Source organism: Jaculus jaculus, chromosome 2 (assembly GCF_020740685.1).
Source record: "Jaculus jaculus isolate mJacJac1 chromosome 2, mJacJac1.mat.Y.cur, whole genome shotgun sequence".
Classification (NCBI taxonomy): domain Eukaryota; kingdom Metazoa; phylum Chordata; class Mammalia; order Rodentia; family Dipodidae; genus Jaculus; species Jaculus jaculus.
The window spans coordinates 183244986-183272589 of NC_059103.1; the positions used below are offsets into that span (position 1 = coordinate 183244986).

Genomic DNA, 27604 nt, shown 5'->3' on the forward strand with positions numbered 1-27604 from the left:
ATTTGTGTTTCAAAAAAGGGCATATCTAGGCAGTGACATAGCTAATACTGGTTCCTAGTTGTGACCTTTTCTTAAGAGGTTTCCTTTCACAGATATAAAGTTGATGGGGTTGGATCTCTGAAGATGACTTCAAAAGTAAGGGAACAGATTTCCTAGAAATCCTGAAAAGTAAGAGTAGAGAGGTATGCTTTACACACACACACACATGCACACACACACTATACTCCAGATGAAAGTTGTTGTCAGACAAATGACAGGAAAAGAACACTGTTGTGCAAGAAAAATAGGCACTCAGAGAACACCAAGCAGATAGAAAGTTGGCAGAACGAGGACCCAAGTGCAAAGAAAACATTTAGATGGTAAAGAAAAACAACTGAAATAGGTTCAAAGTAAGAAGAAGTATGAAAGAGGATGGTAATCCCCTAAAATAAATAAGAAAACTGGAATGCATCAGAAAAGTGAACTTTAATAAGTTTAATAATATAGGGCTGGAGAGATGGCTTAGCGGTTAAGCGCTTGCCTGTGAAGCCTAAGGACCCCAGTTCGAGGCTCGGTTCCCCAGGACCCACGTTAGCCAGATGCACAAGGGGGCGCACGCGTCTGGAGTTCGTTCGTTTGCAGAGGCTGGAAGCCCTGGCACGCCCATTCTCTCTCTCTCCCTCTATCTGTCTTTCTCTCTGTGTCTGTCGCTCTCAAATAAATAAATTAAAAATTTAAAAAAAAATAAGTTTAATAATATAAGCAGAAAGATAATTAGTTGTCCTCAATTTATAATTATGTGTACCCATATATAGTATTTAATATAAGAGTTTTCTTAACTTTGTCTTTAAATAAAGCCACTTGCATCTTAGCTTAAATATCAATGTAAATAAATCATAGATTTTATGCATAAGACATTTTCCCTAAATACTTGAAAATAAACAATAGCTATGGAAATTTACAAAATGATTATTCACTTTACACCAAAATAAATCCACCTGTTTTAAGGTTTATATATGTGAGTTCTCTCATTCTCTCATTTTTTGGAGGTCCTTTCTGTATGTATGAGCAGCTCAGCAGCCAGTCATTTCTTCACTGTATGTACTAATGTATTCATATAACTTTTAAGTTTAGAATGTCTATAGTTTATTTGCCTTTCAAAGTAAATTTCTGGTAGAACTTTAACTTCCAGTTTAAGAGCTACTTTCATTACAGATTCACTCAATTTATTTTCCAAAAGACACATTTATTTAAGTATTTGTTTCCCACTTTACCATAATTATAGTGGAAAAATGATAGAAAGTGAGAATATTTAGTCAAATGTGTGTTTATGCTTGTTTAAGATTTCTTAATATTTACTTATCTATTTGCAAACAGGGAGAGAAGATAGGTAAACAGAGAGAATGGGCATACCAAGGTCTCTAGCCACTGCAGATGCAAGTTCACTTTTGGACTTGGTTTCATGTAAGTACTGGGGTATCAAACCTAGGTCATAAGGTTATGCGTGCAAATCCCTTAACTGCTAAGCCATCTCTCCAGCCTAATTTTTAAGATTTTAAACACTATTTGAAATGTTTCTTTCTTTCCACAGTGGTAAATTATTTTATTTTTTTATTCATTTATCCACTGAACCATCTTTCTAGCCCATTTAAGATTTCTTTTCAAGGTAAGGTCTTGATCTAGCTCAGGCTAACCTGGAATTCACTATGTAGTCTCATTTTAGCCTCAAAATCACAGTAAACCTCCTATGTCTACCTCCGGAATGCTGGGATTAAATGTGTGTGCCACCATGTCAGGCTTCAAGTTAAAGATGTTAAATATTTTATTTATTTATATTTGTGTGTGTGTGTGTGTGTGTGTGTGTGTGTGTGTGTGAGAGAGAGAGAGAGAGAGAGAGAGAGAGAGAGAGAGAGAGGGAGAGAGAGAGGGGGTTGCTTGAGTGAATGGGCTGGACAGGACCTCAGCCACTGCAAACAAACTCCAGATGTATGTCCTACCTTGTGCATCTCATGATTGTGGATACTGAAGAATTGGACCTAGCCACCTAGTCCTTGGAGGCAAGTGCCTTAACTGCTAAGCCATCTCTCCAACCTAATTTTAAAGACTGTACGAAATGCTTTTCTTTTTCAATGGTAAATTGTTTTATTCATTTATTGATCAATATAAATTTATGTCTTATATCTGAAAGTATCCATCTATTGAGATGTCTTTATTAAAAAAAAGTGGTAGATACAGGATAGATATATGGCTCTGAAGTTAAGACACTTGCCTGCAAAGCCTAATGACTTAATGACCCAGGGTGATTCCCCAGTACCCAAAGAAAGCCAGATCCACAAAGTGGTGCATGCATCTGGAGTTTGTTTGCAGAAACTAGAGGTCCTGGGATACATATTTTCTCTGCCTATCTCTCTTTTATTTATCTCTCTCTGCTTGAAAATGAAATGAATGAATAGAAATACAAAAAAGATGGCATAACATTATTGTAGTACTGTAGTCCTTAAATTCAATACTACATGAATACATAACTAAATATAATCATCTAGACATAAAATTGAATATGATATGAATATAAAACTAAAAAATGATATTTATATTTAGAGGAAAATGTGTGTATAAATACACATTCTGCTAGAACCAGATATTATTTCTGATATATAAAGCATTTTGTTATTCTAATTATTCCCTTAATAGAACTCTTTACAAAGGTAACGTAATGTCTGGGAATGAGAAGAGTTTCCTTTTCCTTTCCTCTGTGGCTAATTGAAATTCAAGAGAAAGTGCCTTATTTTCAATTAGAAGTTTAGCAGATATGCAAGACCTGCCTTATTTTTAAACAATTGTCCAGGGACTGGGGTTCCATCCTATTTGTTTGAAGAATTTTCTCAGGTAAAATCACTACGTAGTAGGAGGAAGTGTATATCATAGTAATTCATGGGAATCTATGCTGAGGACAAGGACACTTGTGCATGAGTATGGCTATTATAGAATATGCTGAACTTGAAGCACAAACAGAGCATGGTTTCCCCTATATTTTTTAAAAATATTTGCTTTCAAGAAGGTACTGTGATATCTCCTTGTCCTTTAAAACAATGAGGAAGGTAATTTCTAATTTCTAATTCTGCATTAATGAAGCAAAACTAGGACCACTTCCACATAAAATTAAATAAAATCCATATCTTATTCCTTCCATCCATTCAGCCAAGATGCTTCTTCAGGCTGTGGCCAGATAGACTTGGAGGACAGAAATGAGGTTTCTGAGGGGGCACTACCACATACTGAGTCTTAGTTCCACTGTCTCAGCACAGGAAGAACAGAAGTTCTCTCTTGTTTAATTTTACTCCCTGTCCTACCTCAGTTTTCCTTGGAGCATTTATTATCATTTTTTTCTACTGGGAGGAATTACACCTAGTAAGGAGGTGGAGATGATAATGCTGTTAAAGCCGTCTCCTAACTGTTGGTGGTGGCACTGTCAAGAACACAAAATGCTTGTCCTCTGAGGAGATTCGGTAAGGTTTTAGAAAAACCAAGAATGAGAGATAGATTCGCACTGTGTGACTCTGACACAGAAAGTTCTTCTTTTTCCAGGTAAGATCTCTGCTTCCATTCCACACAGTAAATTTTAAAGTCTCTTCTTGTATTTCCTTTATAGGGTGGCCAATCCTGGAAATTTGGGAAATTGTTTGATGCATAAGGCATTCACATGTTTTCTTGGTCAAATTATTTGAACCAAATCACTCTCTTCCAACCAACTTTCCAGCTTTTTATTACATTATTTCCTCTTGTTCAATAAGCATGAATGGGAAACCTGCAAAATCCCTGAATGAGGGCATCTAGTGTCCCTCTTCTGCAAATGTATGCCCATTGTGTGTAAGAAAATATTTTGGGGCTGGAGAGATGGCTTAGTGGTTAAGCGCTTGTCTATGAAGCCTAAGGACCCTGGTTCAAGGCTCAGTTCCCCAGGACCCACGTTAGCCAGATGCACAAGGGGGCACACACATCTGGAGTTCGTTTGCAGTGGCTGGAAGCCCTGGCGTGCCCATTCTCTCTCTCTCTCTCTCTCTCTCTCTCTCTCTCTCCCTGCCTTTCTCTCTGTCACTCTCAAATAAATAAATAAAAATGAACAACAACAACAAAAAAGAAAATATTTTGGAATGATACCCTAAAATTTGATTTGAGGATAAAGAAACCATCATCCTTTCCCCTATAAGGAAATTTCATAAGTGTTAGGTCAGACCAGGTCCCAAAATGGAGCATGTAAAAATGGTAGTGATGTGAGAAGCTGCATTATAGAAAAATATAAGAACCAAGATGACTACATTTCTCAGAAACCACCTAACCCATCGTTTCCCCTTGCCCCTAGTCCAGTTTCCTATTTACCTTATCTCAAGAACCACCTAATCTCTGTTTCGGTGACACACCCTAACTGCCTGACCATAATCTTGTGATTAACAGAAAACTATCCCTGAAGAAACTCCCCTACCTAACTTCACAAACCAGCTCCCAGTTGTTCCCTTATCCCCCAAGTAGCAGAAAGGCCATATAAAACATACCCTTTGCAAACCCAAAGGGGCTGTGCTCTTTTCTTCTGAGACAGCCTGGCAGTAATGGCTTTCCTGAATAAAACTTTGACTTTATTTCTGAGTGATTTTGCCTGATCTGGTCATTCATGAACATTACAATAAATCCAATAATTATGGACAGAAAAACACAGGTAAGAATATAGAGATAATCCCTTACTTTCTCTATTACATACTATACATATTGGGAGAGAAATTACAAATTATGAATGAGGTCAAAGAATTAATTTATAATTTGTGGATGAAGTCTCAAGACCTCCACTTTCCTCCTTTTAAAGATTTATTTATTTATTTATTTATTTATTTATTTATTTATTTATTTATTTATGACAGTCAGACAGAGAGAGAGAAAGAGAGAGGGAGAGAGAGAGAGAATGGGCACTCCAGGGCCTCAAGCCACTGCAAACGAACTCCAGACACATGTGCCCCTTTGTGCATTTGGCTTAAATGGGCCTTGGAGAATAGAACCTGGATTGTTTGGCTTTGCAGGCAAATGCCTTAACCACTAAGCCATCCCTCCAGCCCTAGACCTCAGTTTCTATGGGGAAAAATATTGATACACTTTTTTCGATATTTATCTGGGCCTATAAATTTGTCAACTTTTAAGCCACGGGAAACTTTGACTTTACATCACACAATTGCTCCTATTTCTTTACTTGTAAGAAAAGTTGCAAAAACAAGAAAGAAGCAATGATTCTTTCAGTCATGTTTATCCTGGTATATTAATTAAATTGCCATCTTTGAGCCCAGAAGCCTTGATAAGCCTCCCCTATTATATTTCACTAAATGGAATTTCCCTTTATTTATAAAACAGTTCAGTGACTATTTCATGCATAGTCATGGTTAAGCACATGACCATGTAATCCAGAAGGCCACATTCCATTTCGGATTTTGTTGGGGAAGTTCTTTTTGATTAAAAGCCTTTCATTGACATCTAGAATGTTATGGACATTTGATCTGGAGAGACAGGAAAAAAGAAGCAAATTGTATATGTGCATACACACACACACACATCAAGAGTCTTCTGAAACCTAGAACAAAACTTAGCACTGAAAATAAACTTATGGGTTTAGATGAGTAATAGTCTATTTCTAAATTTAATTTATACATCTCACAGTGACTTTTGGAGGAAAACATAAAATCCTCTTCAAGGAAAGATTCTTCAGGGACAAAGAACTTTTAGAGAACAGTGGTCAGTTACCTTGGTTGTTATGTTGTGATCAGCCCTGAGTGGGAGGAAGGGTAGAAGTAGTGAGAGTAGTTATGAGACTTCTGTAGCAGCTGTGAGGCCAGAGATGCACATGCGAACAGGGAGATGCTGGGTGGAGGAGGATGTGGCTGAAATATCAGATATGAGGGAACTTTCATATCAATGACTAAAAAATAGGAATAGCCTATAATCTCTCACATTAAAAGCTTTAATTTTAAGGACAAAAGAAGTCAAGAAAAAAAATTGGTTCCAGAATACACAGTCTTGTGCTATAACAGGAAAAATAAATGAACAACTTGTCGAGTTATTGGAATCATGTAAACTCTGACAATTCTACTGAGAGAATCATATTTTTAACAAATCCCTTCCTCCTGATTTAAGGAGGATTTTTCCCTCCAGGTAAGATACACATCAGGGATCAGTTTGTACTGTTTTTGTTTTTTTTTTTTCCCCTTTTTCCTTGTGATAAGATAAGCAGATAAGGGACAGGCACATTTCATACTTTGTTGTCAAGGGAGGAGAGAGGCTCTTGAAGTGTAACAGGGTATGGATTAAAGCAGCGAGAATTTATCATCTCTTAGCCCCATGAAAGCAACTATTTCTGCTTCAGTTGGATTCGGAGCATATTTCAAAGGTAATCTTAATAAGTTTTACAGAAGCATTATGTATGGTTATGAAACATTGATAGGATTGTTTATTGAAATAAATATGATATGATCAAAATGATGGAGAATGTCAGACAAGGAGAGATTTGGACTGATGAAAAAGAAAACATCATATTTGCACAGGCTAAGTATGGAATGTTTATCAAACATCTCAGGAGACATTTTCAAATAGGAAGTTAAATATGTAAGTGCAGATTTCTGAGCCAACTGTTTTCCTAGACTTTTAATTTAAGAGACATAAGCACAGAGATATTTAAGTTACAGACTGGATTAAAAGACATCAATAAAGCAAAGTAGATAAAATATTCAAAATCTAGCACTTGGAAACCATTCAAACAGTGATGGGTTACACAGATGAGAAACCAGGAATATGAGCCAACATAATACATTTGATAGAGTGACACTTAATGATTTTTATACTTATCTAACTTATTTTTTCATAAAAGTTAAATAACATTATAACTTTAAACTATTGAGGAAAAAGAACTTTTAAAAAGGAATCAGAATGCATTTCAGATTTTCTAACAAAACAATAAATAAATTTTAATCCAACTCTCATTTTTCTTCTACAAATAAACCCCTCAGTTTTCAGCCTACCTGCATGTAATTTAGAAGTATTTCTGTTCTTATAAAATGACATTAACTATTGACTAATAAATCTTCATTCCCTGAGAAATGTTTGTTTGTGTGGGTGCAACAAAGATGAAAGAATTAATTTCTATCTGTCTGAGGTTTTTAAACAGAAGACTGGAAGATTTAGAGCTCAGTGTTTTACACCTTGAAGAGAATGTTCTGGTTTTATTCTAAATCTCAAGGCATGACACCTCTTTTAAGTTCTTTTAGGATTCATTGGCTGATTTACTACTGGAAAATATAAAAGCAAGCATTTATAATGTAGGAATGCAACTCAGAAAGTAGCTTGCAAAGATATGTCAAAAATTTTATCTTTTTTATTTAAAGGCATAATTTCTTATAATGCAGTAGAGAATGTATCCAAACATCCAAGAAGGCAGACTTCCAATTGAAATGTTTTAGAACAGGAGGAACTAGTCTCCTTGAAATAGAACACAGTGGGACAGGACTTCTGTTCACTGAATGTTATATCGAGAGCAAAGTGTTGGAAGACCTGGAAAACCACTTGTAAGGAAAGAAATGATGGAAAGGGAGAAAGCTTGGTAAAAAGGCAATTGTGAGTATAAGCATGGGGAATTTGGAACAAGGAGCTTGATATGATCATAGCATGACATTTGATGGGGTGTGGCTTAAGAAGATACTTGTGAAGCTTTCTGTTTTCTGTGTATGATTTTTGCATTATAACTAAAGAAAATCAATGTGAAATCTCTACTATTTATGAAACATTTCTGAATTACTTTGGTCGAGATTTTTAGTTTGCTTAGATTATACTAGACAATTGAACCATGCTAACAACTTGAGGTGGTTTACACTGATTGTCAGCATGACAGGACATACACTAACATGTGAGAGATTCTGTAGATTAGGTTAGCCTCTGTTCTGTCTATGGGGAATTATCTTGATTAGGTTAATTAAGGTAGGAAGGTCCACCTTGATTATGGTAGGTATCATTCCATGTACTGTGGTCCTAGATACCATTCAAAGAAAAGGGGTGGCTGTTCAGCAGCATTCATTGGTCTCTGCTTCCTTATTGAAAATTCAGTGATGAGCGACTAATGCTCCTGCCATGATGGGCTGTAACCACAAAGTATAAACCAAAATATAGCCTTCCTCCTTTAAATGAACTATTAGAAGCTAAGTAACTAAGACCATAGCTAAATTTTTAGTAAAACTGTAGTGATATTTTTTTCAAAAGACAAAATATGACAAAATATAAATTCATAATAAAAGATAGAGAGTACTCTGAAGTTGAAATGACAGTTTTCAGGGAGAATAAACACGGAAGGTAGGGTGTTCCATCTGGACCCTTGGTGCCACATGATCAGACCACAATAATGTTGCAGAATATCACAAGAAGATGATTTATTTTTTTGAGTGATTCCTCTAGGAAATGGATCTAGGGAAGATCCACAGGACAGTCGGTTTGTTAACACTAGCATATTTTTCTCAAGAAAGGATAAGGGTTAGTAGATATTACATGGCTTCTGAATTTTTATGGCTCCCACATTCTTCAGGTTCCCACAGTTGCATTTCTAATAAAAGTAGCCTTGGAAACTAATCATTCATGTCTTGTCATTCTAGAAGAAAGTCCTTTGCCATCATCATGAAGAACTTGTTTTGGCTATTAGAAACACAGTTGTCAGTTGTAAATCCTGTCTTTCTTACAATGATTAGCATTGCTGCTGTTTAGTACAGAAATATTTATCTGTAACTGTGTCTTATACAAAGTGAGAAAAGATACTTGCTCTTTATAGAAAGTAATCGATTTTATTCTTCATGTCTAATTTATTTCTGCCACTTTCTTTATCTGGACAGCATTTAAGGTTATGCATCTGACTCCTACACTGGAATTAGATGCCACTGGTGACTCAACTCTATCAAACTATTATTTAGTGGCAGGTGGCTTCACCTCTGTGGATGACATAAATATCCAGAAGAGTAAAGCTGTGTACAAATATTGAAAATAAGTATTCAGGCTATGTATTGAATGCAAAGAAAATGTTAAAAGTCTAATGTCCTCTGGGGGGGGGGAGTATGAAAAGATTAAAGCATCAGAAGCACCTATCACAAGTTCATAGCAGAGTATTTTAGAGGCAATTTACCAAGTATCACAGACTTAATCCCCAGTTCAAAGGGAATCTAGCTAAGCAGATGAAAACTGAGTTTTGTTTTGGTTTGTTTTTTAACTTCTGAAGTGTATAAAAAAGAATGCCGAGTAATGATGCTGACATCATCTGAGGACAAAAAAATAAAGCAACAACCTTCTGGAAAAAAAAAAAAAAAGAATGATGACGTCTGATTGTCTGAGCCCCTTGCTATCCCACAGAATACACAAGACCAACATAGAAAGTCAAATATACATAAAAATATGCCTTCTATTTAGAAGCAGTAGCCACAACTATTATAATGTCCACAACACTTATGACATTTTCCTTAATGATTAAAGGATTCCAGAAATGGTGGGCAATGGACTCTAATTAGACTTGTTTGAAGTAATAAAGAAAATATAGTTATCTGCTGCTCTTGGAAAAAGAATGGAATTAAATAAAAATATCTTGCTCATATTTCAAGAGATACAAATATACAAGTCAGATAAAGAGAGAAACAAAGTCTAAATGTAATTACAGCACTTCGCCAAAATTCCTAGCATTTGCGCCAGTAGAAAAGTCTCAATGGACATGATTCAGGCAAGCCTGACAGTGTGCACAGAGGCCACCTTAATGAATTCCGAACTAAGAGAGGAAAACGACTGTGACAGATTAAAATTCTGTTTTCAAGTTTTTGAGACTTTTTGACAATTTGGGGCCTACAAGGACTGATTTTTGTGCGAACACTCACCGGCTAGTTTGCTTGAACTTCGAGGCCAATATGCCAGAGAGGTGGGCCAAGGCATGGAAGTAGCTTTTCTGTTGTCTCATCAAACTGACTCCCCTCGTTCTACAAATTCTCGTTAAGTGATCTGTTTTTCTTTCTAATTTTAGTATACTTCAATTCATGTCTATAGGTAACTTTTAAGACTATTTGATTTCATAATATTTCATGAGCAAAGAATAAAATAGAAACTGAAACTTAGGTTCACTGTTCAGCACATATAAACATGCCCTTAATTTATTTTAGTAAAGGGCTTATTATGAAGGTAATAAAATCTGTCATTACAATGCTAATCACATATTGACGGCCATGAGAATGTCCTGAAATATGTACTATAATTAATATTAAGAATATTCTATCAAAATATAGAATGTCTGAAGAACAAAAGAGATTAGGAGAGGGCTATAAACCATAGTTTTCTGCGTAAGTATGAGTGGCTGTATAGCCATTTGATAAGTGGATGGAGGGACAGAGAATCTATTTTGGGGAGTGTGTGTATGAGTGCGTGTGTGTGTGTGTGTGTGTGTGTGTGTGTGTGTGTGTGTTTGTGTGTGTATGAGACAGAATGTGCTTGTGTCTGTGAGTGCAGGCACATGCCTGTCATGCAGCATCTGTGGAAGTCAGAGGAAAGCTTTCAAGCATTGTTCTCCTTTCCCTCCCTACTGAGACAAGGTTTCGCTTTCTTCACTGCTGCTTTCAGACCGCTAGCTGGCCCGAGAGCTTCTGGCAGATTTTCCCATTTCCACTTCCCATAGTGCTAGTAGTTATGGCTGGAATTACAAATGCCTGGCTTTTTACATGAGTTCTGGGTTTCCAACTCTAGTACTGAAGCTTGCATAGCAAGTGAGCAAGTGTTTTATTCACTGAGCCATCTCCCTAGTCCTGGGAGAAGAGGAAGACTTTTTAAAAAATTAAGAAAATATTTTTCCTAACTTACTCTTAGACATTTGTAGCCAATGTCCACATATAAATGGAACAAAGCTACAGAAAAAAAAAATATATATATATAAAACCTAAACCTTAATTATAGCCTAAGAAATCAAACCCACTGAGTTAGAGAAGGGTTGACAGCAGTTGGTCTGTTTTAAGAGAAACTGATTTAAAGGGTGGACTGGCTTATGCTGTGGGGATAGGGAGGGAACTAGCCAGGGCTCCTTTGCCCCACCTTGACTCTGCCTTAGATTTAAGCACATCTGAGTTAATTGCTCACCTTGGTATTAAAACCACAGACAGGCAGGTGTGTGTCTTTTCACTTAGGCACACAAAGAATGTAATGTTCCAGAAATGTCATAAAGCTTTTCTCTGAGAACTGTGGAGAGGTTATTACCTTGTGCCACATTGGAGTTATGAACACACTATCTTGCTTTCAAAACTTAAATATTAAATCAAGTGTGGTGGTGAATGCCTTTAATTACAGCATTCCTGAGAGGCGGAAGTAGGAAGATTGCTGTGATTTTGAGGCCAACCTGAAACTACAGAATGAATTCTAGGTCAGCCTGGACTAGGAGACCCTACTTTGAAAAACCAAAAATATAAATAAATAAATAAATAAATATTAGGGCTGGAGAGACGGCTTAGCAGTTAAGTTGCTTGTTTGTGAAGCCTAAAGACACAGGCTCAATTTCCCAAGAACCCACGTTAGACAGATGTACATGGTGGTGCATGCATCTGAAGTTCATTTGCAATGGCTACAGTCCCTGGTACACCAGTTGTCTCTGTCCATTTCTCTATCATACATAAAAAAAAATAACATTAAAACATTAAAAAATTAAATAGCATTTGCTTTACACATGTAGTGGATAATGCCTTCCAAAATTAGCAGTGATTCATAAAAAGAGTTTTTGTTCTGTTTCATAGTTTTAGGTCCCCATGCAGTTAGACATCAATCAACTACAAAATCAATGCTGCAATTAGACAAAGGAGAAGCCAACAAAATTCAACAAGTACATTGAGCTTTTTGTGAATGTCCAGTAACATGTGAAAGAAAAAATATTGCTTTTCAGGTCAATAAGCAACCAGTTCCATTCACATCGCTTCTAAATGAAATTGCCCCCAACCAAGCCAAAAGATAACATTGAATCTAACACGATTGCTTGCAAGGCCTGCAATTTTTCTGGACCACTCTAGTCAGACCCATTGCCCCTCTGAACCCACTAACTTCCTTTGACCCCACCCTCATGCAACTGGTGGTGGTCCTTCTGCCTGAAACACATTTTCCTCTCATTGCTTACTTTTTCCTCACATATTAATATAGGTCTTCCTGACTGGCTAGACAAGTATGCTTCAGGAACCATAATAGAAGGAGAGATTTCAGGAAAAATGAATGATGACATGTTAGTCATTGCTATGTTTCTGTTAATTTTAGTCCTCCATTGTTCAGACTAATACTGAAGTTTTGAAAATTATACTAAATTCATCAAGTTTAGAACTCCGAAATCACAGAAGAGAAAGTGATTAAAAGTAAATAGGAAAGAGATTCTATTTCAAATATAATTAGAGGGTCTGGGATTACTTCATTATGAGATATTACAAATACAGTCTATCCAATGGAAGCAATTTTTAAGTAATGATTTTGTCATTTTAAAATCCAAAACTATAGATTTAGTATGCTCAATTTACCACAGACATTTTTCAAACAAATTTTCATTGTCAGTTTGAATATAGGTAAAGAAAAACATCTGAGAAATCAATAAATAAAGAAGAGTACACAGAAAAACTGATTTCCTAGGGTTGAAGATGTAGTTGTATGGTAGAGAATTGGCCTAACATGCCCAAGTCTCCAGGTTCAAACCACAATACCTGTGAAGGTTTAGATTGATTATCCACTTGATCTCAAAGTGGAGTGTTTGAGACTCAAGTTGGCAAACTTGTGATGGTTTACATAGATTGTCAGTTTGAGAGACCCTACTCTCAGTGAGGGATTGTGTGGATTAGATTGACCTGGCTGTGAGTTATTATCATGGGAAGATACACTTTAAGTATAGGTGGCCCAGCTCCATGAGTTGGCGTCCTGGACCATATGAAAAAGAGACAGCTGGTTGAGCAAGCATTCCTTACTCTCTGCTTCCTCACTGCACTGAGTATGACCAGCTGCCTCAAGCTCCGGTGACCTTCCTTCTATATCATGCTGGACTATAACCTGGGATGGTTAGCTAAAATAAACCCTTTCTCCCTTATATGAACATGTTTGGGTATATTGTGACAGCAATGAGATGATACCTGATATAGCACCAAAGGGGGAGAAAGGTCACGAAATTATTACCTAGTGATCTATTAAAAGCTATGTTATGGTTCTAGTTCGTATATATTATTTCATTAAATAGATATGTATTCTGTATTGCTAATGGAAACTGTAAATATGAATTTGTAATATTAATTTCCACTGTGGAAATTCTAATTATTAGCCCTCCCAATTAACAGAGTTTTCTATGTTCTAAATTGATATGCTATATAATTATCACCTTTTATTTTAAATATGATCACCCTACGTATTAATATGAATTGGTACATTTTTTAGTATATAGATATTGCATGTGCTATGTAATCACTATATATATATATACATATACATACAGATACATATTTGTAAACTAATGGCTATATCTAGTGTGAAGGTTAAAATTGAAAAAATTGAAATTTATAATTATAATACTGCACATTTAAAATATATTAGTACTTTGATCATTACTTATTATACATAATATTTAACAATGCATTTTGAAAATTTGACAAGGATATACATTGCAGTTATAATTCTCCATACGTGAATATAAAGAATATGGTATAATTTTATGAATGTACTTATTTTTTAACTACAGCAATTTATATAACTATGCAAAGTACTAACAAAAGTTTACACATGGAAACAGTGATATTTATTATTAGTTAATGTGCATTTAATATTGATTATTTTCTGTGTGCATTGCTGTGTGTGTACATGTATGTGTGCATCTTTATATACTAAGAAGGACACACTTGCACATGAACATTTGAACATTTGGAGGCCAGCGATCCATATCAGGTGACTTCCTCAATTACTCTCCTTTTTTTTTCTTTGAGGTTGAATCCTTCACTGAAACTGGAGGTTACCTAGTTATTCAGCAAGGAACAGAGATCACCTGCTGCTTTCTCCTCAGAATTAGGATTTCAAGCACAAGCTGCTGTGCCTGGCTTTTACCTAAGAGTTGTGAAATTGAACTCACATGTTCTTGCTTGATGAAAAGCACTTTACCCCATGAATTATTCCCTTGGCCACATTGTAAATCTTTAAAAAATAACCCTTATTAAAACTGAATTCATAAATGACATTTAACAATTATTTAATCAAGAAAAATTTAAAGTTTAATTTAAACATATACATATTGAGGTTGGAGAGATGATTCTGTGGTTAGAGGCATTTGCTTGCAAGCCTTGTGCCCAAGTTCAAAGCCCTAGTATAACCCACAGAAAGCCAGAGGCACAAAGTAGCACATGTGTCACCTGGAGTTTGTTTTCAGTGGCAAGAGGCCCTGATATGCATTTTGCTTCTTTACTCTTTCTCCTTGAAAATAAATATATTTTTTTTCTTCTGTAATGGTGGTATACACCCTTAATTTCAGCACGTGGGAGGTAAAAGTAGGGGAAATCACCATGAGTTCATGGCCACTCTATACTACATAGTGAATTCCAGGTCAACCTGGGCTACAATGAAACCCTACATTGACAAAAATCATCATATATGTGCATATATATATGTATGTATGTATGTATGTATGTATGTATATATATATACATACATATATATGGTGTCTATTTTAAGATAACGATAACAATAGTTCTGTACAGCAATGCATTTCCTCTTAGGGCATATGGATCATATACGGAGCATAATGATGACGGGGTTCTGTTTTTCATACGTCATTACACTTACCTCCACATCTTGGAATTGGTCCACTCCACATTACTTTTCCATCCATAAGCATACATGTAATTGTTTCTGTTCCCTGGGTTTTAATAAATCCTTCTTCACAAATAACTGAAATTGAACTTCCTAATTGAAAGTTGTCCCCAAAGCGCCGGGCATTGATGGGTATTCCAGGGTCAGGACACTCGTTATGACCAAATGCTATAAAATGAAAAAAAAAAAAAAAGTGAGAGAAGACCTGGGAGAGAAAACAGGCAAAACAGTAGCTTCTTTGTAGAAATAATAAACGTGGTATTTAATTTTTTTAAAAGTTAGATATTTTCCTGTTACATATAAGGTATATGATTGGCTTACAATATGAATTATACCCTAAGATCAAAACAATTAATATAGTGGTATTTCTATATATCTGTAGTGAACATTAAAGTAAAGCAATATAAAAGAATCCCACTATAAGCTGTTCAAAGTTCCAATTAGCATGAATTCTAGCAGGAAGTTTCTATGATTCAATCTGTTGGGAATGGAAACTGTTTCACTGTGAGAAATACATCAGTCTACTATGAAAATATAACAATTTTCTTAATAAATTTCCATGGCCTTTACTTTCTATAATGTAGGAAAAGAATTAAACTTTCTGCAATAACCATATCCTAGGCCCTATGATACATTATATCATTAACACTTAAATGGGACTGATAAAATTTCTGCCCTCTATAATGGAGAAATTATAAACTCAATTATAAACTCAAAAGTCATGTAGCTAGCAGTCAGGAAGAAAGGCTAATAGAATTGAAATATATCCTCTGTTTTGACATTACAATTTTCTCAAAATCGGTCATAGTTTAGGTGGCTTATGTCTCTGAGAGGAATTCTATGGTGAGAGCAATTCCTATATTTCACCTTGTTTTTCTTAGGGTGTGTATTTAGCAAATAGCAGAAAGATACCATAGTTTAATATAATATAAATGTAAGTACATTGCTACTAATAACAAAGTATCAGGATTTACAAGTATAAAATGTACTTTACATGGTGTTTCTAATTTAAAACTATATATAGTCAAATTCCATGTATTTTTTCTCACTAATAAAATAATCACTACTATTCTGATCATAATATGTACACTTTTATTATTATTTTAAGTTAAACTAAAATATGGAAAATTAAGGGATTATATAATATAAAAATATAGTTTATAGAATGCTTTTACAAATAAAAATGTTGGAGTTTATCTTTATGATAAATGGCTATTAGAATATTAAAGGACATTTATTTTTGAATATCTTATACTCTAATATATAATACCCAAATAATGTTTAGAAGAAAAATGAACTATGAAGTAGGAAGCAATAAATTACTTACAAATGATCAAACATTTACTATGAAAACATCAGAAAGAATGTAATATTTGTAAATAAGTTAAAATATTATAAAATGAATATAAAATAACTGTATATATGTAGAGATATGTTTTCATATGTCTTTAATCATATATTTGTATGTTTATGCATATATATATATATCCATCCAAGGTTTTTTCAGATAGAGTGGCCATTACCTAAAGCAAGTTTCTATAACACATATCACTGCTACCTTGACTGAAATGGCATGCAATGCCCTTTGTCTTGGTGACAACCTATCAATGACAGCATGTACCAATAGCACACTCATGTCACTTTGAAAACTCAATTCCATTGCTTTGTTACTAATCACCAAAGCTCAGCACTGATTAGGTAATGTTCGGGGTAAAGGGCAAAAATAATTTTATAGGGTAGCATTGAATCTTACAACTTAAATGCTCTTGCCATAAAACCTTTACACATTAACTCAAATTAGACAATACCTGACACATATTGGGAATGTCAAGGAAAAGTAATAAATGTTACTATTATTCTATGGATTCATATAGGGCATTTGCAAAGAGAAATTTGCATATGTCCAAAAACCAAACTTTCCCCCTCCTTTACAAGATTCCTCTTTTGCCAGAATCATATATTTTCAGGTATATATCCATCTTTTAGAAATGCAAAAAAAAAGAGTAGAGATTATATACAAAAATATAAAAATATCTCAAATCTATAGTAATGTAGTAAACATGGTAATATAATTCAAATGTCTAGTAATAACTCCAACAAGAACTGGAAATATCAGATAGTGGATATTGAGAACTTGCTAAATCATTTTCATGATCATTTAATTTACTCAATGTGTATCTACTGCCATGAACACTGTGGTTCAGATATGGAGCCTTAATATGTAGCTGAGACAAAATTTTAAGTACAATTCATGATGTTAGAACTGACTCTATTAAGGTATTTTCCCAATAGTTTGTGGGGTGGCCTAAACCCTCAAACTTAGTGATTTCCTTCTCTGAGGTGACTTTCTAGCCTTCTGACTTTTTTCTTGGGAATTAGAATTAGACTGTCATTATTTGTTTAGGTTCCTTTTGGTTTATGAATGTCTTGAAGAAAACAACTGTTTTCTATTTATATTTACAAGTAAACAGTAGCAAAAGTGTGATATTTAGTATGTTTAAGTGTATGACCAGTTCTCTTTTCACAGAATAAGCTAATATATTTGCTGGCATAGTAGAGATTTTGAAACATAGCTCCTTAGCCCGAGTCCTCTCACAAAGAGTAATGACACAGAAGGAAGTAAATTGGGTTGGATATCAAGGCATAAGTAGCCACACTTCTCTAGACTCAATCCACAACTTGCTCATGCTTTCTTATTTGTGAAAAAAAAAAAATAGCTAGTTTGCATGATCATTTTCTACTTCTAAATGAGTACATTCTATGGAACAATAAAGGACAACCACAAAAGAAATCCTTACTGTTATATGTGATATTAAAGCCACGTCCAGACATTGAGTGGTCGGCCTGAAATTCCAGTCGCAATATGTGACTATTACTCGTGAGATGAGAAGGCACCTCAGCCCCAGTGAAGGTTCCAAGAATTGGGGAATCTGGAGAGTCACCATCTTTAACAGCAAGGAAATCAAACTGGGATTCCAGATCAAAGTCATTGAAAGAAAGGTGTATTCGACTTCCAGGGTCAGAGATTATTGTCCAGATGCAATTTAAATTATTCCCGTACCCTTCTGGGTAATCCGGAGAAAGAACCGTTCCCATTGGTGCCGTGAAGTTAGAGAGGCAAGGAACTAGTAGATAGAAAGATTAGAAAGCACAATAAATATAAAACCATATTTGTGTTCGTTCCCAATTATGATGATCAATAAGGGACTTGATAAAATAGTAGATTGTAAATGATCATATAAAACAGAAAGAAAACGTTACCACGGTTATTATTTGTGTGTGTGTGTGTGTGTGTGTGTGTGGGTGTGTGTGTGTGTGTGTGTGTGTGTGGTAAGAATTTAATTGAATCTGGGACCATTTGCCAAACTGTCACAGTATGCCCTCATCCTGTACTTCCACATACTAGTAAAGGTGACCGGTGCTCTGCATGAACTTAGCGATATGCACTTAAATATGTACAAGAGGATAACTGAAATAATAGCAGCAGTTTTTGAGACAAAGTTTTCCCTCTGTGGCATGATTTTCCTGGAACTCACTCTGAAGCCCACTGGTCCGGAACTCTGCAAGCTTCCGAACTCTTCCTCCCAAGTCCTGGGACTATAGATCTGAGCCACCACATCCAGTTTAGCAGCAACATATTTGAAAATGCATCCTGTTAGGCCATTCACCAGTTTAAGTTTTCTCCTCAAAACATATGTTTTAAAACTGAACAAAGGTACTACTGAAAATTAACAAAGTCAACTAAATGATTGAAGTCCAAAATACTTTGACAATGTTAATAAAATAAGAATCCTAAAGCTCAGAGAAAATCAGAGTGGGGTGAAGATTAGGTGAGGTTCATTTATACCATGCCTAAGGGTGCTCTGACCAATATAACAAAAACAAGAAGGTGGATTTGTGTTTGTCACAGCCATCCCCTCCTTCACCCTCCTACTTTCTACCAGCAAGTGCAGGGAATACAGACATGTAGCATCACAACTTGCCACCTTATCATTATTGTCTCATTTTTAATCTACTAAGCATAATTATATTTATTCTTGTAAACCTCAGACTCCATTCTCTCATAGAGATCTAAAATTTCTGATTCTTCTAGTGTTTGATATTTGGAATTATATTTTAAAATATTTTTATACTGTAAATGTACAATGCTTATTGACAATATTATTTATTTTATTATGCTATATTTTCAAAAAGAGATTAGAAGACTGGCGTGATGGCACACACATCTAATCCCAGCATGCAGGAGGCAGAGGTAGGAGCATTGTCATGAGTTCTAGGCCACCTTGAGAATACAGAATAAATTCCACATCAGTCTGCGCTAGAGTGAGAACCTATCTCAAAAAACCAAAAAAAAAAAAAAGAAAGAAAGAAAGAGAGAGAGAGATTTGAATAATAAAGTATATGAATGGTATTTATGCCTCAAAATATTTTGCAGATTTTCTTATATTTACCTATACTGAAATATAACAGAATATGTTCACTATAATAATGAATATAATACTCTGCCAACACACAATATTGTGGTTACTGTACTTTTCTTAGTTTGATGAGAAAAATGGCATCTCACAATTTGACTTTACTTTTCTGACTAGTGAACTTGAAATCTTTTCTCATGTGACTTATTGAATATTTACTTTTTCTTTTTGTTCTAAGCATCCGCTCATTAATTCTGATCATCTACTTAAATTTATGACCTCTTAGACTTTAATATTCACACAGTCAGTTCCCAGTAGGGTTTTTTTTTTTTTTTGTTTTGTTTTTGGTTTTTGGTTTTTCGAGGTAGGGTCTCACTGTAGCCCAGACTGACCTGGAATTCACTATGGAATCTCAGGGTGGCCTCGAACTCACAGTGATCCTCCTACCTCTGCCTCCCAAGTGCTGGGATTAAAGGCATGCACCACCACACCTGGCCCCAGTAGTTTTGTTTTAGAAAAATAGTGTAAAGAGTTTATTTTGCAGCTGGGAAGATTGTACCATGGTTAAAGGCATTAGCCTGCAGGCTCAGGTTCAATTATTGCATACCAAGGTAAAGACAATTGCACAAAGTGGCATATGCATATAGGATTGATTTGAACTGGCAAGGGACCCTGGTGTGCCCATTCTCTCTTTACCTCCACTCTGAGTGCTCACTTTCTTGCTCTCTCTCTTAGCTTGCAAATAAATAAATAAAGGGAGTTTATTTTCATATGATGACTAAATCAATCTTTACATTACATACATTAGATTATCAGATGAAAGAATTATATATAATTTAAAATATTTTATATTTTATTTTTCCTACATGGAATGATTTATTTATTTTTTATGGACATACGTAGTAGGGATAAACCATGTGTCGGTGCCATCATTTCCCTCATCCATGGCCCCATTCTGCTGGGGGCACTGCTCAGTGGGGTTGCTCGTATTCCCCATGGGGTTTAGATTTTAATTACTGGGAACTGACGGCCATGGGTTTAGTAAGAGTTGCAAATGAGTTTTGTTTGATTAACTTTCCTTCTGTCCAGATAAAAAATGTAAACTACATTTTAAAAGAATGTTTTTACACTTGGGGAGAAAAGTTATTTGAAGGTCAGCACCCTACCCCACTTTATTGGAGAGATGATTTCACTGTGTAGATTTGTTTGGGCTCCAACTTGGTATCTTCCAGCCTTAGCCAAACACTGAAGAGATCAATCTCTCCAGCACCAGGGATTTTAGAGGTGACATCCTGTCTGCTTTCCAAGCTTCTCTTGAAAAGTTGACTCTCAGTTTCCAGTGGTTCCCCTTTAGGCAAACTCACATGCTGCTGTGTTCTGCCTTCTTGAGTTCCTCTGAAACCTGAAATCCATGATTCTATTACCCCTGATATAAATTAGAAATCAGAAAATGTCTCCAGACAGTTAGCTCGTCTAGTTACAGAAGGTGCTCCATGAGCAACTGGTGGAAAATGACCAACATCTGTGCAAGCAAATTGTGGTCTAAGCTACTCAGCAGCAAACAACCTGGCATGATGTTCATATAACTTCAATAAGTTCACCCAGCCATGATGGGTAACCAACTGATCTTGATTTGGTCAATGGATCTGCTCAGTGGAATGGAGCCCATAGCTGGAGCTGGGAAACAAGTCAGAACCATACATAAAAAATGAGTCCACTCTCCATTATCAAGCTCCCACATATCGTGGACTACAAGAGGGCCTAAACCTATTAAATTCTTTCTAAAATAATAATGGTTACCCCATTTATCTGGTGCTGATTTCACTCTCCATGGGAGAATCAGCTTCTCTTTTTCAGATGGACACCAAACCTGAGGAGAGATTCATTCCATCACACCTCACCAGGGCCCCAGCTGAAATCTTAGAGTCATTGCGGAAAGAAGCAAGAGTGCTGCTTTCCTGATGAATCAGGTACCAGTACAAGGGTGAAGGAGATAGACACAGAGAACATTCAACTCCTACCAAACCAGATATTCAGAGACACAGAGGCTCTCAAGACCTCATCAGTAAAGTAGAGCTAAAACGAACCCAACATGGCTCAGGGAAATTCATGGAAGAAAGGGTGGAAAGCTTGTGCCACATGTTGGCACATTATGCACTGAGACATTGCCTCCTCCCTGTAACTGATGTAACACTACAATGCATGGCCCACATTCCCCAATAAGGAGGGTCTCTTTGGAGGGGGGAGGACAGGGACGAGGTTAAACAATGGTACCAACATGCTTGTATACACACTGGGCACATAACTAATAAAAAATATATATTTGTGGTTTGTAAAGCTATGTGTTCTATTTAGAATTACTGTAACCACATTACAAAAAAAAAAAAAAAAGCAAACTTGGTAAATTAAGTGAATATTTTCGGTTGCTATTCATCTTAAGTTTGTCAATTCCTCATCTAAATGATATGCACTTGGGTCAAGAGCTGACCAAAGTGACCATCCACAATGTCTTATCAGGTGGGTAGTGTTTTACAAAATATTGTAAATACACAATTTTGTCGTATACTGTGCAATTCTTCATGTAACTACATCTGATCCAGGCTTACATTTTGGCTTCTACCGTAGTGTCTTCATGATAGGGTATTATTATGTGTTAGTGTCCACATAATCACTGTGCTTTCATACAATTTTGCTATCTATGCTGGACTCTACATGTATCTGTATATAGGTATACACACACATACACCATATATCTATCTGTCTATCTACCTATCTATCTATCTATCCACACACATACTAAATATACTAATTCAAGTTCTTGGAAAAAAATGTTAGGAGTTTCAATAAAATTACTGAGCTATTTGTGTAGAACATATTCATGGACTTTTTATAAAATATCCTTTTCTAATCAGCTTTTATAATTTTTTTTATGTAAGCTATTTGGACTTATATAAGAATCAATTGTGTGCATTTTTACTTGTTTATTTTTAAAATATTTTATTTATTTTTAAATACAGTGGGGAATAGGAGGGAGAGAGAGGTATATACTGAGAGAGGAGGGGGGAAAGAGAATAGTCACACCCAGGCCTCTTGCCACTGCAAATAAAAGCCAGATACATGTTCCACTTTTTGTGTCTGGCTTTACATGGGTATTGGAAAATCAAGCCCAGGCAATCAGGCTGTGCAAACAAACACTTTTAACCACTGAGTCATCTCTACAACCTCCACCATTTTATAATTTATTATTATGAATTTATTCTATCATATACATTTTAAAGTTGGCAGCTGATTTAGGGAAAACATTAATTGCTACATTTTTATAATATAACAACATACTAGGCTTAGTTGTTATTAGAATGTTAATGTTCACTAAGCTTGGTATGGTGTTGTGTGCCTATAAACTGAGCAATCTTTTTTATTGTTGTTTATTTTTATTTATTTGAGAGAGACAGACAAAGAGAAAAAGAGGCAGATAGAAAGAGAGAATGGGTACGCCAGGGCCTCCAGGCACTGCAAACAAATTCCAGACGTGTGCTCCCTTGTACATCTGGCTAACGTTGGGTCCTGGGGAATTGAGCCTCCAACAGGGGTTCTCAGGTTTCACAGGTAAGTGCTTAACTGCTAAGCCATCTCTCCAGCCCCAACTGAGCAATCTTGAACTTGAGGTTGGAGGACAGCTTGCACTTTATAGCAACAACAATAGCAAAGCTAGTTAGGGATAGATAATGGGAACGTGTCTCAAAAACAAAACAGGACTAGGGAGATGGCTCACTGGTTAAAGGTGCTTGTTCCAACAAACACAACACAAAACAAAAAAAGCTGTCTAGATACTCAAACATTTTAAAAAGTGGTTTTATTCAGTAATATTCTCTAGACTTCCACTAAGTGCATTCTAGCCTCTACCACAATCCTTATAAACCATGTTCATCTGTGGGCTGCAATGTGGCTTAGTGGCAGAACACTCAAGGTCCTGGTTTCAATCTCACACAATGCATCATTTCTTTTCCACTTTGGGTATGACTTAATTTATTAAAAGTTTGCCCAATGTTAATCTAATTTGTGTTCCTCAAAGACCACCTAGAATAAAATACCTTTAAACAAATATTTTGAAGTGTTACTAAGCTGCATGTGAACAGGGGAGAAAATAAAATCATATTTTCCTGTTGTAACATCTTCTCCACAACAATGGGAACTTTACAGATTATTTTGGGTAGAGCTCAGAATTATTCCTAACTAAAAGTATCCTTAAAAGCAGGTCTATGCACTCTTCCTATGCTAGACTTCTAAAGATAAGAGCAATAGGGAAATTTCTGCCAAATTTAAGAAATCTTTTGTTGTAAAGTAATGAAAACAGTATTTATTTGAAGCTAAAAGTGTGTAGATAATACAAATTGTGAATTTGTTTTAGTTAAGCTGGAAAAACATGATGTATTTGGTATAAAGTGGTCTTTTAATGAAATTTTATTGTATATCATAAACATTAATGAATTTCTTTCTTGTGCATGTTATGCACTACTGTATCTCTATAAATTAATACATTATACATAAATATAAGCTTTAAATATTTAAGTGTTTTGATTGCATATAAGCATATACTATCTTGTTAATGTAATAGATGAGTCTATTAAAATTAGTTAAGATGCATAATTTCCATAAGTATGTCATCTTTAAAGTATAAGATGCTGCCAAAGTAAATATTATACTACCATGCACATATCTTACAATTACCAAGCAAACTATGGTAGCTTTACTTAATCTGTAAGGAAATTTATAATTTGGCATAAGTACCCTTGTTAAAGATAGTATCAAAAAATTCTATTCCTCCAAAAATAATTACACAGTTCCAGCTCTTTGCAATTAATTACAAAAGCAATTATATGCAAGGATGGGATAACATATGCCATCTAAAAGCAAAGCATTTGGTACTTACAGATACAGATGGGTATGTTTGCAGACCATTGGTTATTCTCTTGACAAACAATGGATTTTTCTCCAATTAATTCAAACCCAAACTGGCATTCAAACCTTAATACATCACGGTTAGAAAAGCCATCGCCTTCTCTGATTCCATATAAGGGTGTACCAGGATCACCACAACTTTCTTTCTCTATTTCTATAAAACAGAAGACGAAAAAAAAAAAAAAGTTTACAAAGGTTTCAGGCAAGTAATGACCACACAACATGTTCATTAAATGTATAATTTTCATGTGAACTTAGAACAAGTGATGGACATATTCACCAAACTTATCTTTTCCCATTGTGTAATTGTTGTGGGTATGGTTTGATGACAGGTCTTTAACGAAATAAATGGTATATTTATCTCATTTTGCAAATGGAGGCTATCAAGTTGTCATGGATAAACATGATGCCAGAAGGCATGAAACTTAACAGATCAATTATATATATAGATTGTAGATATTCCATATTTTCCTGCATATATACAAACTGAATGAACATACTAGATATTTCTTAGAAATCTTGGACTTCCTCATAATTTGTGAATGATGTTGGTATTCTTAGATAAAATCAAAGCATGAAGAAATTTTGTCTGCCTTTCCTTTCTTACAACATCAATGGAATATGCCTTCACCAAAACTGCCGCTTGAGTATCTATGACTTAACTCCCCAATTACACAATAGCAAGGCGATATATATATATATATAGTCTATATATATTATATATATATATATATATAGTCTATATATATTATATATATATATATCTTATATTTTATATATTTTTTCTTATAACACCCAATATTCCTTTAAATATTCCTTTACTAATTATTATTGAATGATTTGAAGATTGAAAAGCAAATTTCTTTCAAGAACCTGATTAACAGGCTGGAGAGATAGTTTAGCAATTAAGACACTTGCCTGCTAAGCCCAAGGACCAAGTTCAACTCTCAAGATCCCACCTATCACATGCACAAAGGTGAGGCAAGTGCAAGGTCGCACATACCCACGAGGTGACACAAGTGTCTGGAGTTTGATTGAAGTGGCTGGGGCCCTGAGCTCCAATTCTCTCTCTCAAATAAATAAATAAATGAATAAATAAATAAATAATTTTAAAAGAACCTCATTAAAACATACTTATTGAGATGTACCTAGAGGCAATCCCAGATTAGTATTGTTTTATCACCAATGTGAAACTACAAATCGCCCACAACATGTTCATTTGTGTGGTGGTGGTTGTTTTTGTCTTTATGTCACAATAAATCTTGTTAGTAGTTGTCTTCAGACAACGATAAAATACTGACTTATTTTAAGTTATAACCTCTCCTGCCACTCCAACATTCACACATTCTTGGATGTCTGGTCATCCTTCAACCCGCCAGTGTGGTTCTAATTCTTTTTCCAAGGCTTTATAAACAGATATACACATTACTATTACTAGTCTGTGAATTTCTACTAATATAAATAAACTTCCCACCAAATGTATCTTGTATTTCATATGCATCATAGTTAGACTTTTACTACATCATCTATATTATTCAAAACCACTTTTTTTAATAAAATAGGTTTTGGAGTATTTTTTGAAAACACTCTCTACTTGACAGAAACCATAGCTGGTTATGACTCCGAAACACTAGCCTTCACTAAAGTTGTACTTACATAAGCTTTATCTGTGTCCTAAGTGACATTATTCTCTTTTGTTGTTCTTTGGCTATTTGCATCCACTTTGTTTTTATTATTATTATTTACTACAGACACACTTAGTGTGTATGCATCATGTGTGAGTAACATCCTTTTGCTCATCCCTGCCCCCATTCCACTGGGGGCCTCCTCTGTGTGCTTAATGGTATTCCCCATGGGGTTGTGTATTATGCATTATGGGAGCACATGTCAGCTGATGGGGGTGAGGCAGTGCCTCTGGGCATGGAATCCCATCCAGTGGCTCTTACAATCTTTCTGCCCCCTCTTCCACAAAATTCCCTGAGCCTTGGTGGGTGTGTTTTACATTGATTTCAGTGATGTGCTCTCAGGAGGCTCTGGATCACTGCTTTTTGTAGGTGTTGAGTATCTTCAGCATCTATCTCCTTCACCCTGGTGCTGATTGTCAGGCTCACCATGGAAGCAGCACTCTTGTTCTTCTCCCCAGTTCTTCTGTGCTTTCAGCTGGGGCTTGGCTGAAGTACAAGGGGTAGTTTGTCTCCTTGGGTCCTGCTACCTTCTGATAAGAAAAGCAGATTCTCCAGTGGAGAGTGAAGTCAGTGTAGGTTAAATGAGATAAGCATTATTACTTTGAGGATAATTTGATGGATGTACCCCTCTTTTGGCCAAAGACTAGTAGGAGATTGGCATTGGAAAGGATCATCTTTGTCTCCATAGAATTCTGGCCTTGTTCCCAATGCCAGATATGGATTCCTTAACACTGAGCAGATCTCTTATCCAATCAGAAAACTGTTTGTTACCCACTAAGGCTATGTGCCAGTATTGCTCTAGTATGTACATCCTGTCAGGGTTTGCTTCTGAGAGACTTAGACCCCTGGTTGCTTAGACAGTTGTTGGCCTCTTTCCTCCAGTAGCTCATGAAGCACTTTCCAGCACTAGCGAGGTTGTCTGGGGTCTGGCTCTCATCTGGATTCTAGGCAAGTCTCTCCATGTTCTGGGCCAGCAGCATATGGTGTCCCCAGCTATAGGATTGTACCTTGTAGCTCAGGCAGGTAACCAAGTGCTTTAACAGAAGCCTGACATGTTTTGGGGACCTTGTAGGTCTCTCCGATCAACAGATCATTGTGGATAGCAACCACTTTCTGTTACTGCGTGTTACATGTTAGAACAACAACAACAAAAAAATTAAGGTTAGCCTTCATCCCACCCTCTCCATGGTCCATCTTTTCAGTTGCTCCCCTCCTTACTCCTGTTGAGGGCTCAGACTTTTAGTCTAACTTCAGGGATAAAGGTTCCTCTGGTATCAGTTCATTGTGGGTTTAGTTTTGGGTTTTCCTCCCACCCTCCTCTTCCCCTACCGCCAAGCCTTCCATCCCTAGTGTGAGGGCCTCCAGTTTGCTACCAGGTGTGTGGGAAACTCAAGTTGATCCAGGGAAGGGGCTGCAGATGAGTCAGACCATGCTCGGCCTCACTCATCTGCATCTGGTTTTAATGCCAGAGAAAGAAGCTAGTAATATTTCACGTGTAAACATATTTAGGTTAGAATGTATGGCTAGAAAAAAAAAATAATTATTAATGTTAGAACTGCTGAGCTTTCCATTGATGTGTTTAATGTTTGTGTGCACTTATGCTGACAATCTCTAAAAGAAGCTCCCAAACTGAATCAATCACCATCCTTAAAGTAAAATCAAGCTTTCGTCACA

The 27604-nt window shown here is 35.8% G+C and overlaps 1 protein-coding gene across 7 annotated transcripts in view; it reads right to left on the reverse strand.

Annotated features, from left to right (window-relative positions):
- Positions 1 to 27604, reverse strand: part of Csmd3 (CUB and Sushi multiple domains 3) — a 1124273-nt gene that overhangs the window by 425831 nt on the left and 670838 nt on the right. For 6 of the 7 annotated variants that reach the window (XM_045143269.1, XM_045143267.1, XM_045143265.1 and 3 more), the window contains 3 exons: positions 24217 to 24399; positions 17670 to 17996; positions 14845 to 15039 (listed from right to left, as the gene is read on the reverse strand). In XM_045143269.1, coding sequence (XP_044999204.1) covers positions 14845 to 15039; positions 17670 to 17996; positions 24217 to 24399 — 705 coding nt within the window. The remainder of the gene's footprint in view (positions 1 to 14844; positions 15040 to 17669; positions 17997 to 24216; positions 24400 to 27604) is intronic. The other variant, XM_045143270.1, reaches the window with a different exon arrangement.